Here is a 21,804-nt window from a genome sequence, read left to right as displayed (position 1 = left end):
GTTTTGAAGATGTCTATTCAAATCTTTCTTTTTTTTAATTGAGTTATTATCTCATTATTGAGTTGTAAGAGTTCTTCATGTAATTCTGGATACAAATCCTTTATCAGGAGTTCCCGTCGTGGCAAGTGGTTAATGAATCCGACTAGGAACCATGAGGTTGCGGCTTCGATCCCTGGCCTCGCTCAGTGGGTTAAGGATCCAGCATTGCCGTGAGCTGAGGTGTAGGTCACAGATGCGGCTTGGATCCTGTGTTGCTGTAGCTCTGGTGCAGGTTGGCAGCTACAGCTCCGATTCGACCACTAGCCTGGGAACCTCCACATGCCATGGGAGCAGCCCTAGAAAAGGCAAAAAGACAAAAAAAAAAAAAAAAAATCCTTTATCAGATATATGGTTTTAAAATATTCTCTCTTGGTCTGTGATTTGTCTTATTTTCTCAGTATTTTGAAGCATAAAAGTTTTTAATGTTGATGAAGTCTAATTTATCAGGTCTTTTTGTTTTATGGATTGTGCTTTTGGTGTCATATCTATCTCTTTGCCTTTTCCAAAGAGAAGATTTGTCATGTAAAGAATTTCTCGTCATGAAGATTTTGTCAAGTCTTGGGGGTTCCCATCGTGGCTCAGCAGAAACGAATCTGAATGGTATCCGTGAGGATGCAGATTCAATCACTGGCCCTGCTCAGTGGGTTAAGGATGCCGTGAACTGTGGTGTAGGTGCCAGTTGCACCTCAGATCTCGCATTGATGTGGCTGTGATGTAGGCCAGTAGCTACAGCTCCGATTCGACCCCTAGCCTGGAACCTCCATATACCACAGATGTGGCCCTAAAAAGGCCAAAAAAAAAAAAGATTTTGTCAGATGTTGTCATAAAGATTTTCTTCTTTCTTCTAAAAATTTTTTATACTGTTTTTTGATTTTGGTTTTGGTTTGACTTGGTTTTGGCTGTGTCCATGGCATATTAAAAATTCCTGGGCAGGACCAGAGATCAAACCCATGCCAGCAGCTACCCAGGCTGCTGCAATCACAACACTCCTTAACCCACTGTGTCACAAGAGAACTCACTGCGTCACAAGAGAACTCGCTTCTTCTAAATATTTTTATCAATCGCTTTTAGTTTTTTTTAATTGCTTTTAGTTTTGAAAGACAATTCTATTTGCTTGTTTAACAGCTTCTCTAATGTCAAATTCATTTTAAACAACATAAAGTATTTCTATTGTCAAAGTATTAATCTTTTTTCGTCATTTAGAGCCTAGTCTTATATAAGTTCTTATTTCCAAAGTTAGGTAGATTGGTTTGTTGAATAGTTGGTCACAGAATAAAATAATTCCTCCTTCTTCTACTTCCCCATACTATGTAAAAAAAAAAAAAAAAATTCCTTTGATGCCAAACCTAAGAGAAGGATATTTTCTTTTGACTACGATGTCTCCAGTTCAAGTCACCTGACAATAGATTGTGCTTAAGCTGTAAACTGTAGCTGTAAACAGTAGCCTGAACAGCTCAACTTGCAAAAAGCCTATCCTGTCACTTTCCATCCACAAACCTTATGTTATGGTCTTATTCAAGCTTCATTCTAGTAAACCTCTGAATTTTTTACCAAGGTAGTTACCAAGAAATAAAAATTTTGTGAATGGCATCATCTTTTCTTTAAGAAGGCTTATCAAAATTGTCAGCTGTATAAGACCAAGGCCCATAGCCAATGCAGTTTTATTTTCCCCACTACTCCTTGCATAGTGCTGAGTGGTTAGTAAGTGTGAAATAGATACCTTTTATTATATCTATGTAATAAAAGGCAAAATGTTACATACTTTTATTTAGTAATGGCATAATGTGATTTGTATTCCACTATTTTTCTAAGTCATCAAATGAATAACCACTCAGTTCAGATTGTTCTTTATGTTCTCAAATAATTCTCAGTGTAAGCATTGTGGTCTTGAGCTATACTGTTTGATGTTTCATGATAACTAACACACATTAGACGCTGTTTATCAGAGTGGGAAGCACTTCCACCATGCTCTTTCTATTTTAGGAATTTTATGTCAACTTTTTAGCCTTAAAACCCTTTCATAAACTCAGACCCCTATCTGCTCCTCACTGGTAGAAATCCACATCTTAACTGCAGAATAGAAAAGCTTTAGCATGTCTTTTTTTTTTTTTTTTTTTTTTTTTGTCTTTTTGCTATTTCTTGGGCCGCTCCTGTGGCGTATGGAGGTTCCCAGGCTAGGGGTTGAATCGGAGCTGCAGCCACCGGCCTACACCAGAGCCACAGCAATGCTGGATCCGAGCCGTGTCTGCAACCTACACCACAGCTCACGGCAACGCCGGATCCTTAACCCACTGAGCAAGGCCAGAGATCGAACCCGCAACCTCATGGTTCCCAGTCGGATTCGTTAACCACTGCGCCACGACGGGAACTCCGAGCATGTCTTTTTTTAATTGTGGTAAAATATACATAAGAAAATTTATCATTTTAACCACTTTTTTTTTGTTGTTTGCCATTTCTTGGACCGCTCCCATGGCATATGGAGGTTCCCAGGCTAGGGGTCTAATCGGAGCTGTAGCCGCCGGCCTACACCACAGCCACAGCAACGTGGGGTCTGAGCCGAGTCTGCAACCTACACCACAGCTCACGGCAACGCCGGATCCTTAACCCACTGAGCAAGGCCAGAGATCGAACCCGCAACTTCATGGTTCCCAGTCGGATTCGTTAACCACTGAGCCACGACGGGAACTCCTGGCCACTTTTAAATGTTCAGTGGCACTAAGTACATTCACAGTGCTGTACAACCAACACCACCCAAAATGAAACTCCATATCCATTAAACAGTAATTCCCCATTATCCCGTTCCCCCAAGCCCCTGGCAGCCACCACTTTACTTTTCTATGAATGTAACTACTCTAGGTACCTCGTGTAAGTGAAATCATGCAGTATTTTTCCTTTTATGACTGGCTTATTTCACTTGGTGTAATGTCTTGAAGGCTCACTTGTATTGTAACGTGTATCAGAACTTCTTTCCTTTTAAAGGCTGAACACTATTCCATTATATGTATATATCACATTCTATTTATCCAGTCATCCACTGATGGACGCTTAGGTTATTTCCACCTCTGCATGTCTTTTGTTAGAGAGGAAGAGAAGATGGTATTGTGGATGGTATGGTATCCATCCACAAGCTGGGGACATTATAGAACCCATGCTTCTGATCCAGTGGAATTCTGCTCTTACAATGTTTCTAGCTTAGTGCTTACATTAGATAGCATACTGTGGCGTTTGTACAAGGAGTGAACGCTACCTCTGGGTGCTCTGTGTCAAGATCATGATTCTCATGACCTCAGGTTGGGAGAAAATTATTTAATATAGGCCTTCCAGTTCACTGCCAGAAGTCGTGGAGCTTAATAGAGAGTGGGTATTTCATAAATGTCTTAATGAATGCTTAAATACAGATGCACCACTGTTCATAATTGCCAAAAACTGGAACTAGCCCAAGTAGAACAGATATTCACATAGTGAAATACTTATAGCAATTAAAGTGACTGAACACAAATATATACAAAAACAGGGAAAAATCGTAAAGACAGAAGCCATAGGTAATACATACTGCATGGCATTTATAAAATCCAAAAGCAGACATATTTAGACTCCTTAAATATATGTTCAAAGATGCATAAATAGAGGATAAAGCTATTTTTATAAAAAGCAAGGAAACAAATCCCCTAAAAGTCAGACTAGTTTTCATTGGGAGAAGAGGTTCATGACTGGGAGGGGCCATGTTGGGAAAGGGAGGGAGGCTTCTGGGATCTGTTTCTTGACTTGAGGGTTTTTGGTTTTTTTTTCCATTTTTTAAACTTTAATTGAAGTATAGCTGATTTAAAATGTTATAATTTCTATTCTTCAACAGAGTGATTCAGTTATACATGTCTGAATGGAGTTTTTATGGGTGTTCACTTTACAACAGTTTGTTAAGCTGTGCATTTATGTTTGATGCACCTTTCTACATGCTCATAATATTCCACAAAAGGTTTTTTTAAGTTCTGTAATTCTGGGGGGAAAAACTAAAAAGATCATGGGGCATAATCACACAGTGTTTTAACTCTTAGTTTGATTTGTAAAATGAGAAAGGTACCATTGGCCAGTTTGGAGAGTACCAGGAAAGTACTACAGATTGTCTGCATTAAGATTTCTTTCCCTTTTACTGAGTGGATTCTTAGGCTCTGTAGTTTGGAGAAATGGAAATCAGAAGAGGAGCAGTACTAAGTAGAAGCCAGTCCACATCTGCAATCCATTAAGGACCTGATGCTTCATTAGAAGGCATTAACCTCAGTGTCTCCCTAGTGTTACTCACTTCTTAGAAATTGTCTTCATTTCCATCACAGCATGATGTGTGAGAAATGGGAAATGGGCCAATAGGAGATCTTCCTCCCTGTAATCCCTATTTATCCAGCTACTCTCTTCAGCCACCATGGAAAGTGAATTAAAGATCAGCAAATCTTTGACCAGCATTTGAAGAGAATTTGTTCACAGAATTTCATCAGATTAAAGTTACATGGCAATTTGCTTCCTTAGTAGCTTTTAAATTGAGATAATGAACAGCTTTCCCAGTTGCTTGGGTTCTGCTAAATTCTGGAATTCTTCCCATGTATATCACTGACTTTGTGGTTCTTTAATTAGATTAAGCCTCAAAAAGCTTAGCTGGCCTGTAAGTAGATTATTAAAATGAAAGTCTTGACAGGTCCTGCTTTTTAAGATGTGTAACAGACCAAGTGACTACAGCTTGTTTAGGAAATGTCACAGCAGATACTGTGACTAATTGGATGGCATGGTTAGGAATATTTTTATTAAAGACATCCAGCCATTACTAAACAGCTTCATGTCAGATTTTACATATGAGGGGAAAGCAGTTAGCCAGAATGCCTTTCTCAGGGTAAAACTCCAGAATTTTGTTCCCCTTTTGTATACAGACTTGACATATCTTGACTAATTTGTTCAGTCTCTCTTTTAGACATAGCATAAATTTCTGATTTATAGACATAAATAACTGCCTAGTTTTCTGCATTTTATGCTGCTTTTTGTGGGGGTTCCTGCCTTACTTTACTGTCTTTCTTCTTTCAGGGTCTGACGTTTCAGGAAGTGGAGAACTTCTTTACCTTCCTAAAGAATATTAATGATGTAGACACTGCATTGAGCTTTTACCATATGGCTGGGGCATCTCTAGATAAAGGTAATGAAACTCAAAAGTTTTTCCTGGAAGCTATGAACATTGAATCTGTAATTTGTTATGTGACTACCCCTCCTTAATAGAAATATGTAAGTTTTTCTTGACATTGATTTTTGTCTATTTTATTGACATTGTATGAGCCTTGTATTTCACCCTCAGAGGCCAAGTTCAGCAAATATATTTTCTTCTGTTAAAGGCTATAGTCAAGGTATATTCCCATATTTAAATGATTAGTCTTGGAAATAGGCTTTTTTTTTTTTTTTTTGATTTTTGGTTTTTGGTTTTTGGTTTTGGAAGTAGGCATTTATGCTGAGGCACAGTGCTTGAAATTCAGAAGTTCTCTGGTCAGAGCCAAAGTTATGACATATAATGTGAAGCTAAAATCGCTATCCAAATTCATTCTTTGTTGAGAAGGAATGGTTTGGGTTTTTTTTATATTTTTGTATTAAAAAAATTTTAAGATAAAATCATGACTCCGAGAATAGCACCCTATTGGTTTACTTCATACAAAGTCGGTTCCAGTTTGTACAGGCAATATAAGAGAGCAGAGGAATTAAAAATACAGTTTTTGTCCAACATTTTATTATGAAACACTTCAAACATAAAGTTGAAGTAATTATTTAGAGAACATCCATATGTCCAGCTCAGTTAACATTTTGCTGTATTTCACTGATAGGTTATCTATACATATATTCGTCTAATTGTCAATCTCTTTTATTTTTTGATGCATTCAGAGTTAAAGACATAAGTCTACCTCACTCCTAAATGCTTCAGCATCAATATTAACTGAAGTTCAGTAGTTATTTACTGTGCCCTTTCACAGTCAGTTTCTGCTACCAGTTATCAAGAGACAAATTTGCTTCTGTGTATGTTTCCACCATAGATTAATTTTGTTTGTTCTTGAATATCATACAAATGGAATTATGTAGCGTACACTCTTTCTAAAGTTTTTCAGTGTGTTTTTGAGATCCACACATGTTGTTGCATTTACAATAGTTTATTCTTTTTTTATGAATTGTAATCCATCATATGAATATTCCACAATTTGTTAATCTATTCTTCTGTTGGACACATTGGCTGTTTCCAGTTATGAACTATCTTGACTTAAGCCACTATGAACATACTTGTCTTAGTCTTTTTGAGGACATGTCTTCATCCTGGTGCCGTTAAGATGCCACCGATCCTGTTGCGTCACAGCAGAAATGCCTATGGTCAGTGTTTTAATGAAAGTTTCATATACATTTGAAAAGAATGTGCATTGTGCACTTTTGAATTTAGTGTTACAGAAATGTCAGTTAGGTCAAGGTGGTTGATAGATAGTGTTCAGATTTTCTATGTCCTTACTGACTTTTTTGTCTTAATTGCTCTATCAGTTAGAGTAGAATGTTAAAATCTCCAAGTATGGTATGTGAATTTATATATATTTCCCTTTAAATGATGTCAGTCTAAGGGCATGAATATTTAATCATTATGATTACTCTGTTTTCCTGATGAACTGACCCTTTCATCATTATGACTTGAAGTCTGTTTTATCTGGTGTTGATACAATTACTACAGCTTTTTAGATAGTTACTGTTTGCATGCTGTTGTTTTATGTTCAGCCTATCTTTGTCTTTAAGGTGCATCACTTCCAGACATTGAACTCTAGTGACTTTTTTTTTTTTTTTTTTAAGGGCTGCACACACAGCATATGGAAGTTCCCAAGCTAGGGGTCAAATCGGAGCTACAGCTGCCAGCCTACGCCACAGCCACAGCAATGTGGTAACTGAGCCACGTCTTCAACCTTCACGGCCATGCCAGATCCCTGACCCACTGAATGAGGCCAGAGATCAAACCTGCAATCCTCATGGATACTAGTCAGATTCTTTTCCACTGCACCACAACAGGAACTCCCTCTAGTGACCTTTTAGCTATGCCTCTTGGCATTTTATAATTTAGTGGCTTCTTTAGAAATTAAACTTTTCATAGTTTAAAGTTAGTATTGTACCATTTCAAGTGAAATGTAAGAACCTTGGAATCATACAGTTCCATTTACCATCACCCCATCCTTTATGCTATAATCGTTGTTTATGTTTCATCTGTATATGTTATCATCCCTATCATATATTAGGATTTTTGGTTTCAACGGTTATGGTTTTTTTTTTTTTTTTTTTTTTTGGCCATTAACAAAAAAATGATTTTTTTTTATTTATTTATTTTTTTAGAAATTTTTTTTTGTTTGTTTTTTTGTCTTTTTGCTATTTCTTGGGCCGCTCCCGTGGCATATGGAGGTTCCCAGGCTAGGGGTCGAATCGGAGCTGTAGCCGCCAGCCTACGCCAGAGCCACAGCAACGCGGGATCCGAGCCACGTCTGCAACCTACACCACAGCTCACGGCAACGCCGGACCGTTAACCCACTAAGCAAGGGCAGGGACTGAACCCGCAACCTCATGGTTCCTAGTCGGATTCGTTAACCACTGCGCCACGATGGGAACTCCAAAAAAATGATTTTTATACTTACCGACATTTATCATTTACTAACATATTTACCATTTTGAGTGTTTTTCATTTATTTTTGAATATCTAAATTGTATCTGGTCTCCCTTCCCATCAGTGAAAAACTTCCTTTGTCATTTTTTATATTATAGCACAGATCTGCTAGCAATGAATTAGTTTTTGGGTTATCTGAAACCAACTAAATGTCTTAATTTTACCATTGGATACTGCAGTGTGTGATTTATAACTCTCTCCAAAGCATTGACTCTGGTTTCATACACACAGTCTTGTTTATTCAATATTTTTTGGTGGATTTCTTAAGATATTCTAATATAAGATCATGACATCTGCAAACACAGATGTCTTTTTTTTTGTTTGTTTTTTTGTTTTTGTTTTTTTTGCTTTTCAGGGCCGCACCTGTGGCATATGGAAGTTCCCAGGCTAGGAGTCAGTCAGAGCTACAGCTGCCAGCCTACACCTCAGCCACAGCAACATGGGGTCCAGGCTGCATCTGTGACCCATACCACAGTTCACAGCAACGCTGGATCCCAGACCCACTGAGCGAAGCCAGGGATCGAACCTGCATCCTCATGGATACTAGTCAGATTCATTTCCACTGTGTCACAATAGGAACTCCCTTTATTTCATTTTCTTGATCCACATAACTTTACTTATTTATTTATTTATTTATTTTTGCTTTTTAGGGCCACACCCATGACACACAGAGGTTCCCATGCTAGGGGTGAAATTGGAGCTACAGCTGCCAACCTACGCCACAACCACAGCAACGCAGGAGCCAAGCCGAGTCTGCGACCTACACCACAGCTCACAGCAATGCCAAATCCTTAACCCACTGAGCGAGGCCAGGGATCGAATCTGCAACCTCATGGTTCCTAGTCGGATTCTTTTCTGCTGCACCACAGCAGGAACTCCTATTTATTGTCTTTTTTTTTTTAATGATTTTTTTTTCCATGATGGTTGGTTTACAGTGTTCTGTCAGTTTTCTACTGTACAGCAAAGTGACCCAGTCACACATACATATGTACATTTCTTTTTCTCAAATTTTCATCCATCATGCTCCATCGCAAATGACTAGATATAATTCCCAGTGCTATCTAGCAGGATCTCATTGCTTATCCATCCCAAATGCAATAGTTTGCATCTATTAACCCAAGATTCCCAGTCCTACCACTCCCTCTCCCTCCCCCTTGGCAACCACAAGTCTGTTCTCCAAATCCATAGATTCCAGATATAAGTGATATCATATGGTATTTGTCTTTCTCTTTCCGACTTCACTTAGTGTGAGAGTCTCTAGTTCCATCCATGTTGCTACAAGTGGCATTAATTTGTCCTTTTTATGGCCGAGTAGTATTCCTGTGTGTGTGTGTGTGTGTGTGTGTGTGTGTGTGTGTAGCACATCTTCTTAATTCATTCATCCATCAGTGGACATTTAGGTTGTTTCCATGTTTTGGCTATTGCGAATAGTGCTGCAGTGAATATGCCGGGTGTGTGTGTCTTTTTCAAGGAAAGTTTTGTCCAGATATATGCCCAAGAGTGGGATTGCTGGGTCATATGGTAGCTCTATATTTAGTTTTCTGAGGTACCTCCATACTGTTTTCCATAGTGGTTGTACCAATTTACAGTCCCACCAAGAGTGTAGAAGGGTTCCCTTTTTTCCACACCCTCTTCAGCATTTGTTATTTGTAGACTTATTAATGATGGCCATTCTGACTGGTATGAGGTGGTATCTCATAGTAGTTTTGATTTGCATTTCTCTTAATAGTGATATTGAGCTTTTTTTTTTTTTTTTTTTGTCTTTTTAGGACTGCACCTGAGCATTATTTTTTTATTTTTTATTTTTTGTCTTTTTAGGACTGCACCTGAGGCATGTGGAGATTCATAGACTAGGTATCAAATCAGAGGTGTAGCCACTGGTCCACACCACAGCTCACAGCAACGCCATATCCTTAACCCACTGAGCAAGGCCAGGGATCCAACCTGTGTTCTCATCGATGCTAGTCAGATTTGTTTCCACTGAGCCACAATGTGAACTCCAACACATAATTTTTTTTTTGTCTTTTGTCTTTTTAGGGCCGAACCCGAGGCATATGGCGGCTCCCAGGCTAGGGGTACAATCGGAGCTTTAGCTGCCAGCCTACACCAGAGCCACAACAACACCAGATCTAAGCTGTGTCTGTGACCCACACCACAGCTCATGGCAACGCCAGATCCTTAACCCACTAAGCAAGGCCAGGAATCGAATCCGAAACCTCATGGTTCCTAGTTTCCAATGCACCACAACGAGAACTCCCACATAACTTTTTTAAATAGCATTTGTCTCCTTGCTTGTTTTTTTCATTTACTTAAAGTACTTCTTCAGGAGTTCCCTTGTGGCTCAGTGGGTAAAGGAACTGATATTGTCACTGTTGTGGCTCAGGTTGCTGCTTTGGAGCAGGTTCAATCCCTGGCCCGGGAACTTCCACATGCCTTGGGTGTGGCCAAAAAGGAAAAAATTAAAAATGATAATATCTTTTCTGACCTTTATGGAATCCTTTGAAAGCAAATTAATTAAATCTTGGAGGTTTGGTATGTGTGTATAATACCACAGGGTCAAACAAAACAAAACAAACTTAATAGCATCTGTAAATCCAAAGAGAAGATTTGAAGTCACCACTTATTGTAAAAATAAAATTAATAAGCTCCTTTTTATATTTGCCTACCTTTTTTTGAAAAGTCCAACTAAAGACAATAGAATTGCTTTAAAGAACAGTTATATAGGATGAATCACTATCTGCATTAAATTATAGGATGTACAAAGTAGAATGATTCAGGGTAATGATAGCAAAGGGAAGTGCAACCTAGTAGTTAAAAAAAAAAAGATAAAGTGTTTCTTTCAAATGACTTCAAGTCATTTCCTGGGATGTTTAGTCTCTCCATAGAGTTCATGCCTCATTATCCTTGCTAATAGAGGCAGATATAGTCATATCTGATATACAGAAATATGCTTGGCTTTGAGATATATGATATTTGGCATTTGTTTTGACTTCTTAGTTTGTTTTATCTGTGTAACTTTGGATTCCCTGAGTGTAAAAGATAGATATTTAGAGGAAACTGGCCTAGATTCATGCAAAATAAGAGGGAGAAGCCAAGTATATTCATTTCCTGGGCTGCCGTGACAAATTACCACAAACACAGTGATCTGAGACAACAGAAATTTACTTCACAGTTCTGAAGGGCACGAATCTGAAATCAGGATATTGGCAGGGCCATGCTCCTTCTGCAGACTTGAGGCTTGCCTCATCCAGCCTCTGATAGCTTAGTCATTCCTCAGGTTGTGGCTGTAGAACTCCAATCACTGCTTCTGTCTTCCCATGGCCTTCCCCCTCCTTCTTCCCGTGTGTCTGTCTTTTCAAGTTCCAGGGGCTAAGATGTAGACATATCTTTGGGGAGCCCACCATTCAACCCACTATAGCAGCTAAGAACTAAATATCATTCCTATGTAGTCCACAAAGTAAGGCAAAAATACAAACAAAAAATATGAATTTAATTTACCATGAGAATATTTGTATTATCTGTTTAAAAGCTCAGATTTTTTTAGAACCCTAAATATACTCTTTACCTGGGTAATTACTATTTCTTCAAAGAGGCCTTCCCTAATTACTCAATATGAATTATTTAAAAAAAATAATAACCGTGTTGTCTATAGCTTTCATAATTTTAAAAGAAAAGACATTAACCTGAAATCTTCTGCTTTCACAAATATGGCTAATCAAGTACAGCAGAGACTACTATGATATTTTGTACATAGATAGTAGGCCCTCAATAAATACTTATTAACTGAATTATTCCTCATCTGTCCAGGAGCTCAAAGTGAGCATTAGCCCTGATTCCATACTCTTTCACCCCTGTATTTATTTCTTTGGTATATCCGTGCCTCTGCTTCCAAAATATCCTGAATCTTGACTCGATTTTTCCCATCCAGCCTTCCCTGGGTGGGTAGTCTCTTTTAACTTGGATTACAAGACTCCATATGGCATGGCCCTTGTATACTCTTTGAGTACATCTAATATCCCTTTCTTACCAGTTCACTCTACTCCACTTATTCCTCTTTCATATGTTAGAGATAGCAAGTTCATTCCCACCTGAAAGCCTTTGTTCTGGCCGTTCCTTCACCTCAGGTGCTTTATCCCAGGATCTCTGTGTGTTTGGCTCCTGTAACTCATATAAATCACTTCCTCGGTAGCTTCATCAGCCTGTATCATAATTTTTATCATTATCTGGTATTTTCTCATGTACCTATGTGTATGTTTGTTATTTGTCTGTGTTTCCTAGAATGCTTATCTCTCTTGTTCGTGGATATATTCCCTGTCTAGGACAATATATGGTATATAGTAGACACTCTACAAATATTTGATCAGCAAATGAATGCGAGATTGAACACCTTGATAGATGTGAACAACACATAGGATCTCAGGCCAATAACCAACCCCTCACCTTTGGTGGTAGACCCAAAAAACAAACCGATGTCATGAATCCATTGTATTCTGTAACCCCTATCTTTTTAAAAAAATATTTGATTTGATTTTATTATTTTTGTTATTGTCATTGTCTCTTTATGCACCCACAGCATATGGAGGTTCCCAGGCTAGGGGTCAAATCAGAGCTGTAGCCACCGGCCTAGGCCACACCACAGCAATGCCGGATCCAGGCCACATCTGCAACCTACACCACAGCTCACAGCAACACTGGATCCTTAACCCACTGAGCAAGGCCAGAGATCAAACCTGGATGTCCTCATGGATGCTAGTCAGATTCATTTCCCCTGAGCCACAATGGAAACTCCTATAACCTGTATCTTTTATTTGTATTTATTTATTTTTGCTTTTTTAGTGTAATCCCTATCTTTTAGACTTGACATATATTTCACCTTCTTCCTTGCTTAAGGAGGTGATGATGTAAGTAACGTTAACCGATGTACTGCAGTGCCCATGGAAAGACTAGCATGTGCTCAGCTACCATTCCAGGGTCCTTCCCTCTGCCAGATGAACCTATCTTTTGCAGGCTCTCCTTGCCGTCTTCCCGTTGCTTTTAAACCTTTTTGATCCTAATAGTCATACTACTGATTTTTCCAGCAGTTTGAGTCCTGTACCAATTCTCCCTCCACAGAATCATGGAAATTCACTGCTGAGATGAGTCTTAGGAAGCAAGAGGAAGAAAAGTGTCATGGTTAAGAACACAAGTCTGGATTCGAATCTTGGCTCCATCATTGACTAGCTGAGGAGATTCCAGTAATTACTGAACTAAAGTTTCTATGTTTTTAAACTCAGGATAATATTACCACCTCATAAGATTGTTCTGAGAATAAATCTACATAAAGCACTTCACCTCGTGCCTGTCATGCAGTTAATGTTTAATAAATGCCAGCTGCTTCCATCATGAGGTTGATGAGGTAACCAGATTTGGTGTGGTTCATCCATTTCTTCAGCCCGCAACATGGGCACTATTGCAGGGCACAGGTTTCTGCCCTCAAGAAGCTAGGAGAGAAAAAGGAATATACAAGCTGTGCAAGTTGGTGTGAGAAGTGCTAATAAGACAAGATTCAGAGTGGAGCCTCTGACCCATATGAGGGGAGGGGAAAGAGGCGGAGGGAGAGACAGGAGTACTTTTGTCTGCCTGCTGCTCTCAGTCTCAGCTGTCTTCGTTTTTTTTCCCCCAAAAGGTTAGGACCTTCAGAAATTGGCACCTATTAGAGGCCCTGGCACTGTCTCTTCCTTGGCTATTTTAGAGCTTGCAAACCTGTCTTTAGACATAATTTAGCACAGAATTTCCCAAACAGCATTGTGAAGAACATTATCTACTGCAATATGTTAATGGTTCTGTGGGTTTACAACAAAACCAAAAAAGAAGTGGTCCATGGTTCAAATAAGTTTGGAAAATGCTAGGTTTTACAGAATTTCTTCCTGCAGCACGACTCCTGCCAGCTTTTTAATATGCTCATGTACATTATTAATCTCCAAGAGAGTGCTTTAGTTCCTAAACTTGACTTGCCCCAAAATGTCTTTTAACATCTTAGAGAGCTAATGTTCCTCCAAACAGTTGGAGAACCCAGGCAGGTGGTGGCTGCAGATTTACATTACAGCATGATCTAATCCCTCCAGAACAAAAATGCCAGATTTTTTTTTTTTTTTTTTTGGACAAGGCTCTTTCTTTCATTCTGCCTGACCCATGTGAAAATGGCAACTCTCAGGCAAGAATGTGATGTCCTTGGTGAATTTTGACCATTTGGAGAAAGAACCTTCCTCCATGAACTATAGTGTGTTTCTACTATAGGTCATCTCTTTTGTTAGCACTTAAGAGGAATTGGTTCTATTGCTTATTCATAGGCGTACTGGGCATAAAATTAGATGTATAACCTCTGAAGGGCTGTCTGAATGATTTACCTCATCTGCTGAAGAAGGTAATGGAAAATTGAACACGACTCTTTCCCCATGGCATCCGGTGATGGAAAAGTGAGAAATTAGAGTTGGAGCTCTAGAATGAGCTATTGCACGTATGACTTAGAATCTTTTTATTTCTGCCAAGAGAATAAAAGATTTTGGGGAACAGTAAAGACCCATCATAAAGCACCGTAGGATGGTAGAGACTTAGTAAACTCATAGGTCCAGTTGTGACCCCCATGTACCTGGAACTGTAGTACAGCAAATAATCACACAAATATAATCCATGGCCTTTATACTCATGCCCCAGTACAAGCCTACTTAAATTGAAAACCATAATTTATAACATGGTTGTCCTTCATTCTTTATAGTCATCCTGTGTGTACAGTTTACCTTACTAGCTGACAAGCCAAGAAAATAAATAGTTAAGACCTGTGACATAACTCCTACAGGGTGCCCTCTGCAACCCCCGGTATTTCTTCTGAAAGGTAGATGGTCCTATCCCCCACTTTGTGGCTGAGGAAATGTAAAATGAAGCCACTTACTCTTGGTTTCCTTGCTAAGTAGAGCCACAATTCAAGCTCAGAGCTCTCTGATCCCAGAGTCTGTATTTTTTCCACACTGTCATGTTGTCTCTCAGTATATCCCAAATTGCTGCTGGAACTTGAAAATCTTTGCTGAAAGGTAATCCTGGAGAAGGCAATGCAGGTTCCCCATTTTGAGCTATGCTTCTCAGTAGCTTAGGAAAGGAAGACAGGCTCTAGGCTATTTCCTCCCAGTTCCCTTTGCCTAGGAGTTGACCATTCTTGGGTAAGAATAAAGTCCTTTTGGTAAACTATGACATTTTGGAGGTAGTGCCCTTCTCTTGAAGATGAAATATAACATTTTCCCCCTACAGTTGTCTCCTCTGTTCAGGACCAGGCTTTACAGCTCAGACACACTCTGGCATGTAATGCATATCCTACAGACTCTTGGAGTTGTCTAATCTAGCTTCTTACCCTACACAGGAACATCTTAGTAGACACATCTGTCTTCTTCACTTTTTTTTTTTTTTTTTTTTTTTTTTTTTTGTCTTTTTGCCATTTCTTGGGCCGCTCCTGCGGCATATGGAGGTTCCCGGGCTAGGGGTCGAATTGGAACTGTAGCTGCCAACCTACGCCAGAGCCACAGCAACGCAGGATCCGAGCTGAGCTGCGTCTGCGACCTACACCATAGCTCACGGCAACGCCGGAACCTTGACCCACTGAGCAAGGGCAGGGATTGAACCCGCAACCTCATGGTTCCTAGTCGGATTCGTTAACCACTGTGCCACGACAGGAACTCCAGTTTTTTGGGTTTTTTTTTTTTTTTCTTCACTTTTCTGATGTTACTCTTTGGTGACGAAACCAATAACAAAAGCCTAAAATCACTTAAATGAGGCCATGTAACAAGGAAAGTCGATATCCCTTTAAAGGATACCACAGAACAGAAAAGACATATGTATATACTAAAGTGTCAGTTTCTCAACTAAAGTGTCAAATTATAGGATATACAGCTGTGAACCTCTCGACTTCTAATGACCCAACTGTTTTTCATCACTTCTGCTCATTGGCATAGCAATGCTTTGTTATAGAGACAGTCCCAACATCTAGAATTTATTGAGAGTCCACTATATGCAAGACATTTGTAAGCATAAGTTTTGGTTTTAAACTCAAACCTGATTTTGAATCCCTTCCACTTACTAGCTTTGTGACTTTGAAAAATCACTGAAGCTCTCAAAGTCTCAGTTTCCTGATGTGCAGAGCAGTGATAATAGAATACTTGCCTCAGGACTCTTGTGAAAATTGAATGAGATAATCCTGTATTAATATACTAGATTGAAATTATATCCAGCTGCCTTCTCTGATTTTCAGCCTCTAGGTACTACTTTCCTCTGCCTGCTTGTCTTATTAAGGAGCTAAAAGACTGGAAACAATCTGTCTCAATATGCAACTTAGCAAGAAGTTTGTTTTTTTTTTTAATCATCCTAGGACCTGACGAGTCTTACTTTTGTCCTCTTATAAAGTAGTATCTACTGCTTTTTTCAGCCACTTTTTGAGATCCGTATAAATTACTTGTACTTACTAATGAGGAAGATTGGAGCTTTTCATTTCTCCTAGGTTTCATCACTGATCCAAAAATTCTTGGGATCATCGCCTTGAGAAGGCATTATCATTATTTAACTTCTCTATTCCTAGGAATATGTAAACCCTGTTAATATCTTTAGTGTCCTTAGCATTCAAGGGGAAATTTTCTACTAGACCATAAACTCTTGAGGGCAAGAACCATGTTTTACATATTTTTGTGTGCTACTCTGAGCCTAGAACAATCTTTTTATACAGTAGATGTTCAGTTAATGTTGAATAAATGAGTGAATTAATTCTAAACATGGTCAGATCCCAAAAAGGACAGTGAAATGCTCTAATAAAAGTTTAGGATGAGAGGGAGGATAAGAGAGTATAAAACCTTCCCATGTCATTAATTTCCTTGACATGTGGGCAAGTTCCAACTTCTCTGACCTCAAGTTGAGTCATATTAAATATCTCTAAAGGTTCATCCAGATTTGAAATTCCAGTGCCATAACTAAATCAGTTTTTTACTGAATGTAGTAATATTTAAAGAACATATTATAGCCTAAAGTTTTATCCAGATCTGTGTGGAAATGAACTTATAATTATCAGATACATTTGAAATCAGAGCAATGCCATTGAATTTGCAAAAGAAGGTGGCAGTTTTAATTTATTTTCTTGTTAAGAAATTTTTTTTTTTTTTTTGGTCTTTTTGCCATTTCTTGGGCCGCTCCCACGGCATATGGAGGTTCCCAGGCTAGGGGTCTAATTGGAGCTGTAGCTGCCAGCCTACGCCAGAGCCACAGCAATGCGGGATCCGAGCCGCATCTGCGACCTACACCACAGCTCACGGCAACGCCGGATCGTTAACCCACTGAGCAAGGGCAGGGACCGAACCCGCAACCTCATGGTTCCTAGTCAGATTCATTAACCACTGAGCCACAACGGGAACTCCTTGTTAAGAAATTTAAAACTTAATTAGACTTTGTCTGGTACCTCCCTATAAGATCTAATTTTGGGAGCTTGGTTTAGTAGTTGCAAAAAAGTGACAGTTTTGTAAAATGTACCTAGAATGAGTGTAGCTATATATAAATTATCATTTGAGGAACTTCAAAAGGACAGTCGGAACCGTAAATGCCTCCCCTACTTACTTTTCTTGCTCATAAAAAATTACTACAAATTTAACAGCTTAAAACACTACCTATTGGAGTTCCCGTCGTGGCGCAGTGGAAATGAATCCAACTAGGAACCATGAGGTTTCGGGTTTGATCCCTGGCCTCACTCAGTGAGTTAAGGATCTGGCATTGCCGTGCGCTGTGGTGTAGGTTGCAGACTCAGCTCAGATCCTGAGTTGCTGTGGCTGTGGTATAGGCCAGCAGCTATAGATCCGATTAGATCCCTAGCCTGGGAAACTCCATATGCCACAAGTGTGGCCCTAAAAAGACCAAAAAAAAGAAAAGAAAAGAAAAGAAAAAAACGCTACCTATTTATCTTTTTTTTTTTTTTTTTTTTTTTTTTCTTTTTTTAGGGCTGCACCAATGGCATATGGAAGTTCCCAGGCTAGGGGTCAAATCGGAGCTGTAGTTGCTGGCCTACACCATAGCTGCAGCAATGCCAGACCCTTAACCCACTGAACGAGGTCAGGGATGGAACCCGCATCCTCATGGATCCAAGTCAGGTTTGTTACCACTGAGCCATGACGGGAACTCCACCTATTTATCATCTTTGTTTCTGTAAGTTGGGTCTGGGCACAGCATAACTGGGTTCTATGCTAGTCTTAACAAGGCAGAAATCAAGGTGTCAGCAGGACTGCATTCTCATCTGGAGGTCACAGTCCTCTTTAAGCTCATTTAGGTCCTTGTTAAAATTCAGTTCCTTTCAGTTGTAAAAGGACCAAGGTCCCTTTTTCTTGCAGCCATCAGCCAGGGGTCTCCGTCAGCAGGCCGCTGCAGTTCCTTGCCATGTACCCCTGTCACAATATGGCAGCTCACTTCTTCAGAGCCAGCAGGAGCATCTCTTTCCCCAGTGTGCCCAGATGGATTCTTCCATAACTTTAATCATGAGTGTGACTATCCTATTAGGTTTTCCGTATAAAGTAACCTAATCATAAAAGTGGTCTCACATCACTAGAGATTCTCATACTAAGTGAAGTAAGTCAGAAAGAAAAACACAAATACCATATGATATCATTTATATGTGGAATCTAAAATATGGCGCAAATGAACCTATCTATAGAACAGAAACAAACTCATGGGCATAGAGAACAGAATTGTGGTTGCCAAGGAGGAGGGGAAGGGAGTAGGATGGCCTGAGAGTTTGGGGTTAGATCCAACCTATTACATTTAGACTGGATAAGCAATGAGATCCTGCTGTATAGCACAGGGAACTATATTCAGTCACTTGTGACACGACATGATAGAAGATAATATGAGAAAAAGAATATGTGTGTGTATAATATATATATATATATATATATATATATATATAAAGCTGGGTCGCTTTGCTGTACAGTAGAAATTGATAGAACATTGTATATCAACTATAATTTAAAAATTAGGGAGTTCCTGTCATGGTGCAGCTCAGTGGTACATGGCTCAGAAACGCATATGACTAGGAACCATGAGGTTGTGGGTTCGATCCCTGGCCTCGCCCAGTGGGTTAAGGATCTGACATTGCCATAAGTTGTGGTGTAGGCCGGCAGCTGTAGCTCCAATTAGACCCCTAGCCTGGGAATCTCCATATGCTGCCGGAGTGGCCCTAAAAAAAAAAAAAATTAAAAAGAGTGGTATTGCATTATATTCACAGGTCCTGTCTACATTCCTCAAGGAGAGGAGATTTTAGGGAGTTCCCTGGTGGTCTAGTGGTTAGGACTCAGTGCTTTCAATGCTGCTGCCTGGGTTCAATACCAGACCTGGGAACTGAGATCCCATATCGAGCCTTGGCAAAAAAAAAAAAAAGTTCCCCTTGTAGCTTAGCAGGTTAAGACCTGATATAGTGTCCATGAGAATGCAGGTTAGATCCCTGCCCTTTCTCAGTGGGTTAAGGATCTGGCATTGCCACAAGCTTCGGCATAGGTCACAGAGGTGGCTCGGGTCTGTAGGCCTATTCGTGTATTGGCCCCAGCAACAGCTCCAATTCAACCCCTAGCCTGGGAACTTCCATATGCTGCAGGTGCAGCCATAAAAAAGGGCAAAAAAAAAGTGAGATTCTACTGGTGTGGGAATGTTGAGGACCATCTCAGAATTCTACCCACCATATCAGCCGTAATGCCAAAAATTACACCTTTAGATTTATTCATTGAGGACTTCTGAAGATATGGCTATTTTAACTGATCTAAGCCATGTTACCTAAAAAAAATGTTAATGTGGTAGTCGTAAAATTTAGGGCTAGAGGGAGCTTAGAAATCATTTTACTTAAACCCTCACTTTATAGTTTTTAACCTCTTTGTTTACACATGAAAGAAAATGACTTGCTCCAGTCACAACTAGGGTGACACAAAATGGAGCCCACAGGTTGAGGTTCTCTGCCTTCCATGCTACTGTTCTCTTTAGCACACGGCACCCACTGCTGCTTGAAGCCTAGAGAATCTCTACAGGAGGCTGAGTGCTTCTGTGGGAGAAGTTGACAGTACGAGTATATGGGAGAGTATCCCCAGAGAGCCATAGCATTAAGGCAGGAAGTAGGAATGTCATAAAGACATAAGGAAAAGGTTATGGTAAAAAAAAAAAAAAAAAAATCCTATTTTATAAATTCTTTTAAAGTTTGTGGGAGGCAGGCCTCTGTGCCTCTGTGCCTGTTCATGATTGCATTTTGTAAAAATGTTTATGTATAAAAAGGAGTGTTGGCGAGGATTCCATTCGTTAAAGACAAAGTCATCAATTTGTAAAAATTATTCAAGGGAGGTAAAATTCTGAAAGAAAGGTTTGTTTTATGAGGCAATTCCTCTGCAGAGACCTGGTTTTTTTTCCCAAATTTAAAGTCACTTAGCAATACTAAAGATTGATTTTGGCTTAACTATGTTGCTTTGAATATGTTGTGATTTAGTAAAATTATGTAAGTGCCCCAAGGAGGAAGAGAGCTGCTGTAGAGATTCATGGCTACCATTGGGGGAGAGAGGAAGGTGCTAAGACATCCACTTAAATAAATAAGAACAACATCAGCCAACATTACAACCTGCTGTGAAAAGGATCAGTAAGGAATTATACCAACTGGAGAAATACAGAGATTAATATTTAATACAAGCATGCTTTGGGGGGGGGGGGGCTTCAAGGGTTATTTCCCTTAGAAGCCTCTGTAAAGTTTTGACAAGTTTCACCTTCACTTGTAAAGGTGAAGAGTATTTAACTTTTTGTATAATTTCAGCAAAATGAATTTAAACATCTCAGTTGCTTTCATCTTTAACCATCAGAGATTCAGACTCTGTTGAAGCTGACAACTATAGCCTAAGGAAGTGATTTTGTAAATGGGATAAAAGGAACTTCCCAAGGAAGTGATTTTGTAAATGGGATAAAAGGCCCTTCCTCCTCGAGACTGAAGTTAGAGTAATATAAGGAAGTGATTATCTAGATAATGATATATCCTGTTGGTGGAATACTATGCAGCTGTTAAAAAGTCACTGCTTATGTATTGGAATTGAATTATTTCTTTTTTTTTTTTAGGGCCGCACCCACGGCATGTGGAGGTTCCCAGGCTAGGGGTTGAATGGGAGCTGTAACTGCCAGCCTATGCCACAGCCACAGCAATTCGGGATTCAAGCCATGTCTGTGACCTACACCACAGCTCATGGCAATACCAGATCCTTAACCCACTGAGTGTGGCCAAAAAAAAAACTCACAACCTCATGGTTCCTAGTCAGATTCGTTTCCACTGCGCCACGACGGGAACTCTAGAATTGAATTATTTCTTAGATATGTTGTTAGATTGGTAACGCAAACTATATATTTAATATGGTATTATTTTGTAGGAAGAAGTGAAGAATAAATATTTGATTTTATATCCATAAAATATTTATGTGGAAACTGGAGCTGTTGGTTGTCTCTTGACAACTAGGGGGCTGGGGCAAAAGTTTGAGAGGGAGACTTTAGCCCTTTTGTACTATTTGAACTTAAAACAGGGAAGGTATTATCTAATGAAAAATAACTTTTTAAAATAAAAAAGAATGAAAATGGAAAGAGTTGAAAAGGGAAAAAAGCAAGTTAATATTGTAAATCAGCCTCCAGATTAGACCTGGCTGTGTTATAAAGATTTCCCTGCAAGGAGACTTGACGGCCTCCTGCAGAATTTATCCTGATGCTCTTATCCCCACCTGCCCTTTCTGTTCTAGCTCTCTGGTCAGGTATTAGCATCCTTTCCTGCTTTTAGTATGTTACTCAAACTGATTCCTCTACCCCAACCCCCCTCACCACTACCACCATACATGCCAAATCTGGAGCAGTCTGTCTTTTTTTTTTTTTTTTTTTTTGGCCACACTCATGGCATGTGGAAGTTCCCAGGCCAGGGATGGATGAGCTGCAGCTGCAACCTACACCACAGCTGCAGCAACACCAAATCCTCAACACACTTGGGGGGGGCCAGGGATCAAACTTGCACCACCGAA

The 21,804-nt window shown here is 39.5% G+C and overlaps 1 protein-coding gene across 9 annotated transcripts in view; it reads left to right on the top strand.

Moving 5' to 3' along the window:
* Positions 1-21,804, top strand: part of MICU1 (mitochondrial calcium uptake 1) — a 241,898-nt gene that overhangs the window by 207,171 nt on the left and 12,923 nt on the right. For 5 of the 9 annotated variants that reach the window (XM_021071962.1, XM_005671068.3, XM_005671067.3 and 2 more), the window contains 2 exons: positions 5,104-5,212; positions 6,343-6,420. In XM_021071962.1, coding sequence (XP_020927621.1) covers positions 5,104-5,212; positions 6,343-6,420 — 187 coding nt within the window. The remainder of the gene's footprint in view (positions 1-5,103; positions 5,213-6,342; positions 6,421-21,804) is intronic. The other 4 variants (XM_005671070.3, XM_005671069.3, XM_021071961.1 and 1 more) reach the window with 1 other exon arrangement.

The sequence above is a fragment of the Sus scrofa genome, chromosome 14, assembly GCF_000003025.6.
Source record: "Sus scrofa isolate TJ Tabasco breed Duroc chromosome 14, Sscrofa11.1, whole genome shotgun sequence".
Classification (NCBI taxonomy): domain Eukaryota; kingdom Metazoa; phylum Chordata; class Mammalia; order Artiodactyla; family Suidae; genus Sus; species Sus scrofa.
Note: the sequence above shows the minus strand (reverse complement) of the source record. Positions and strands in the feature narration are given on the sequence as shown.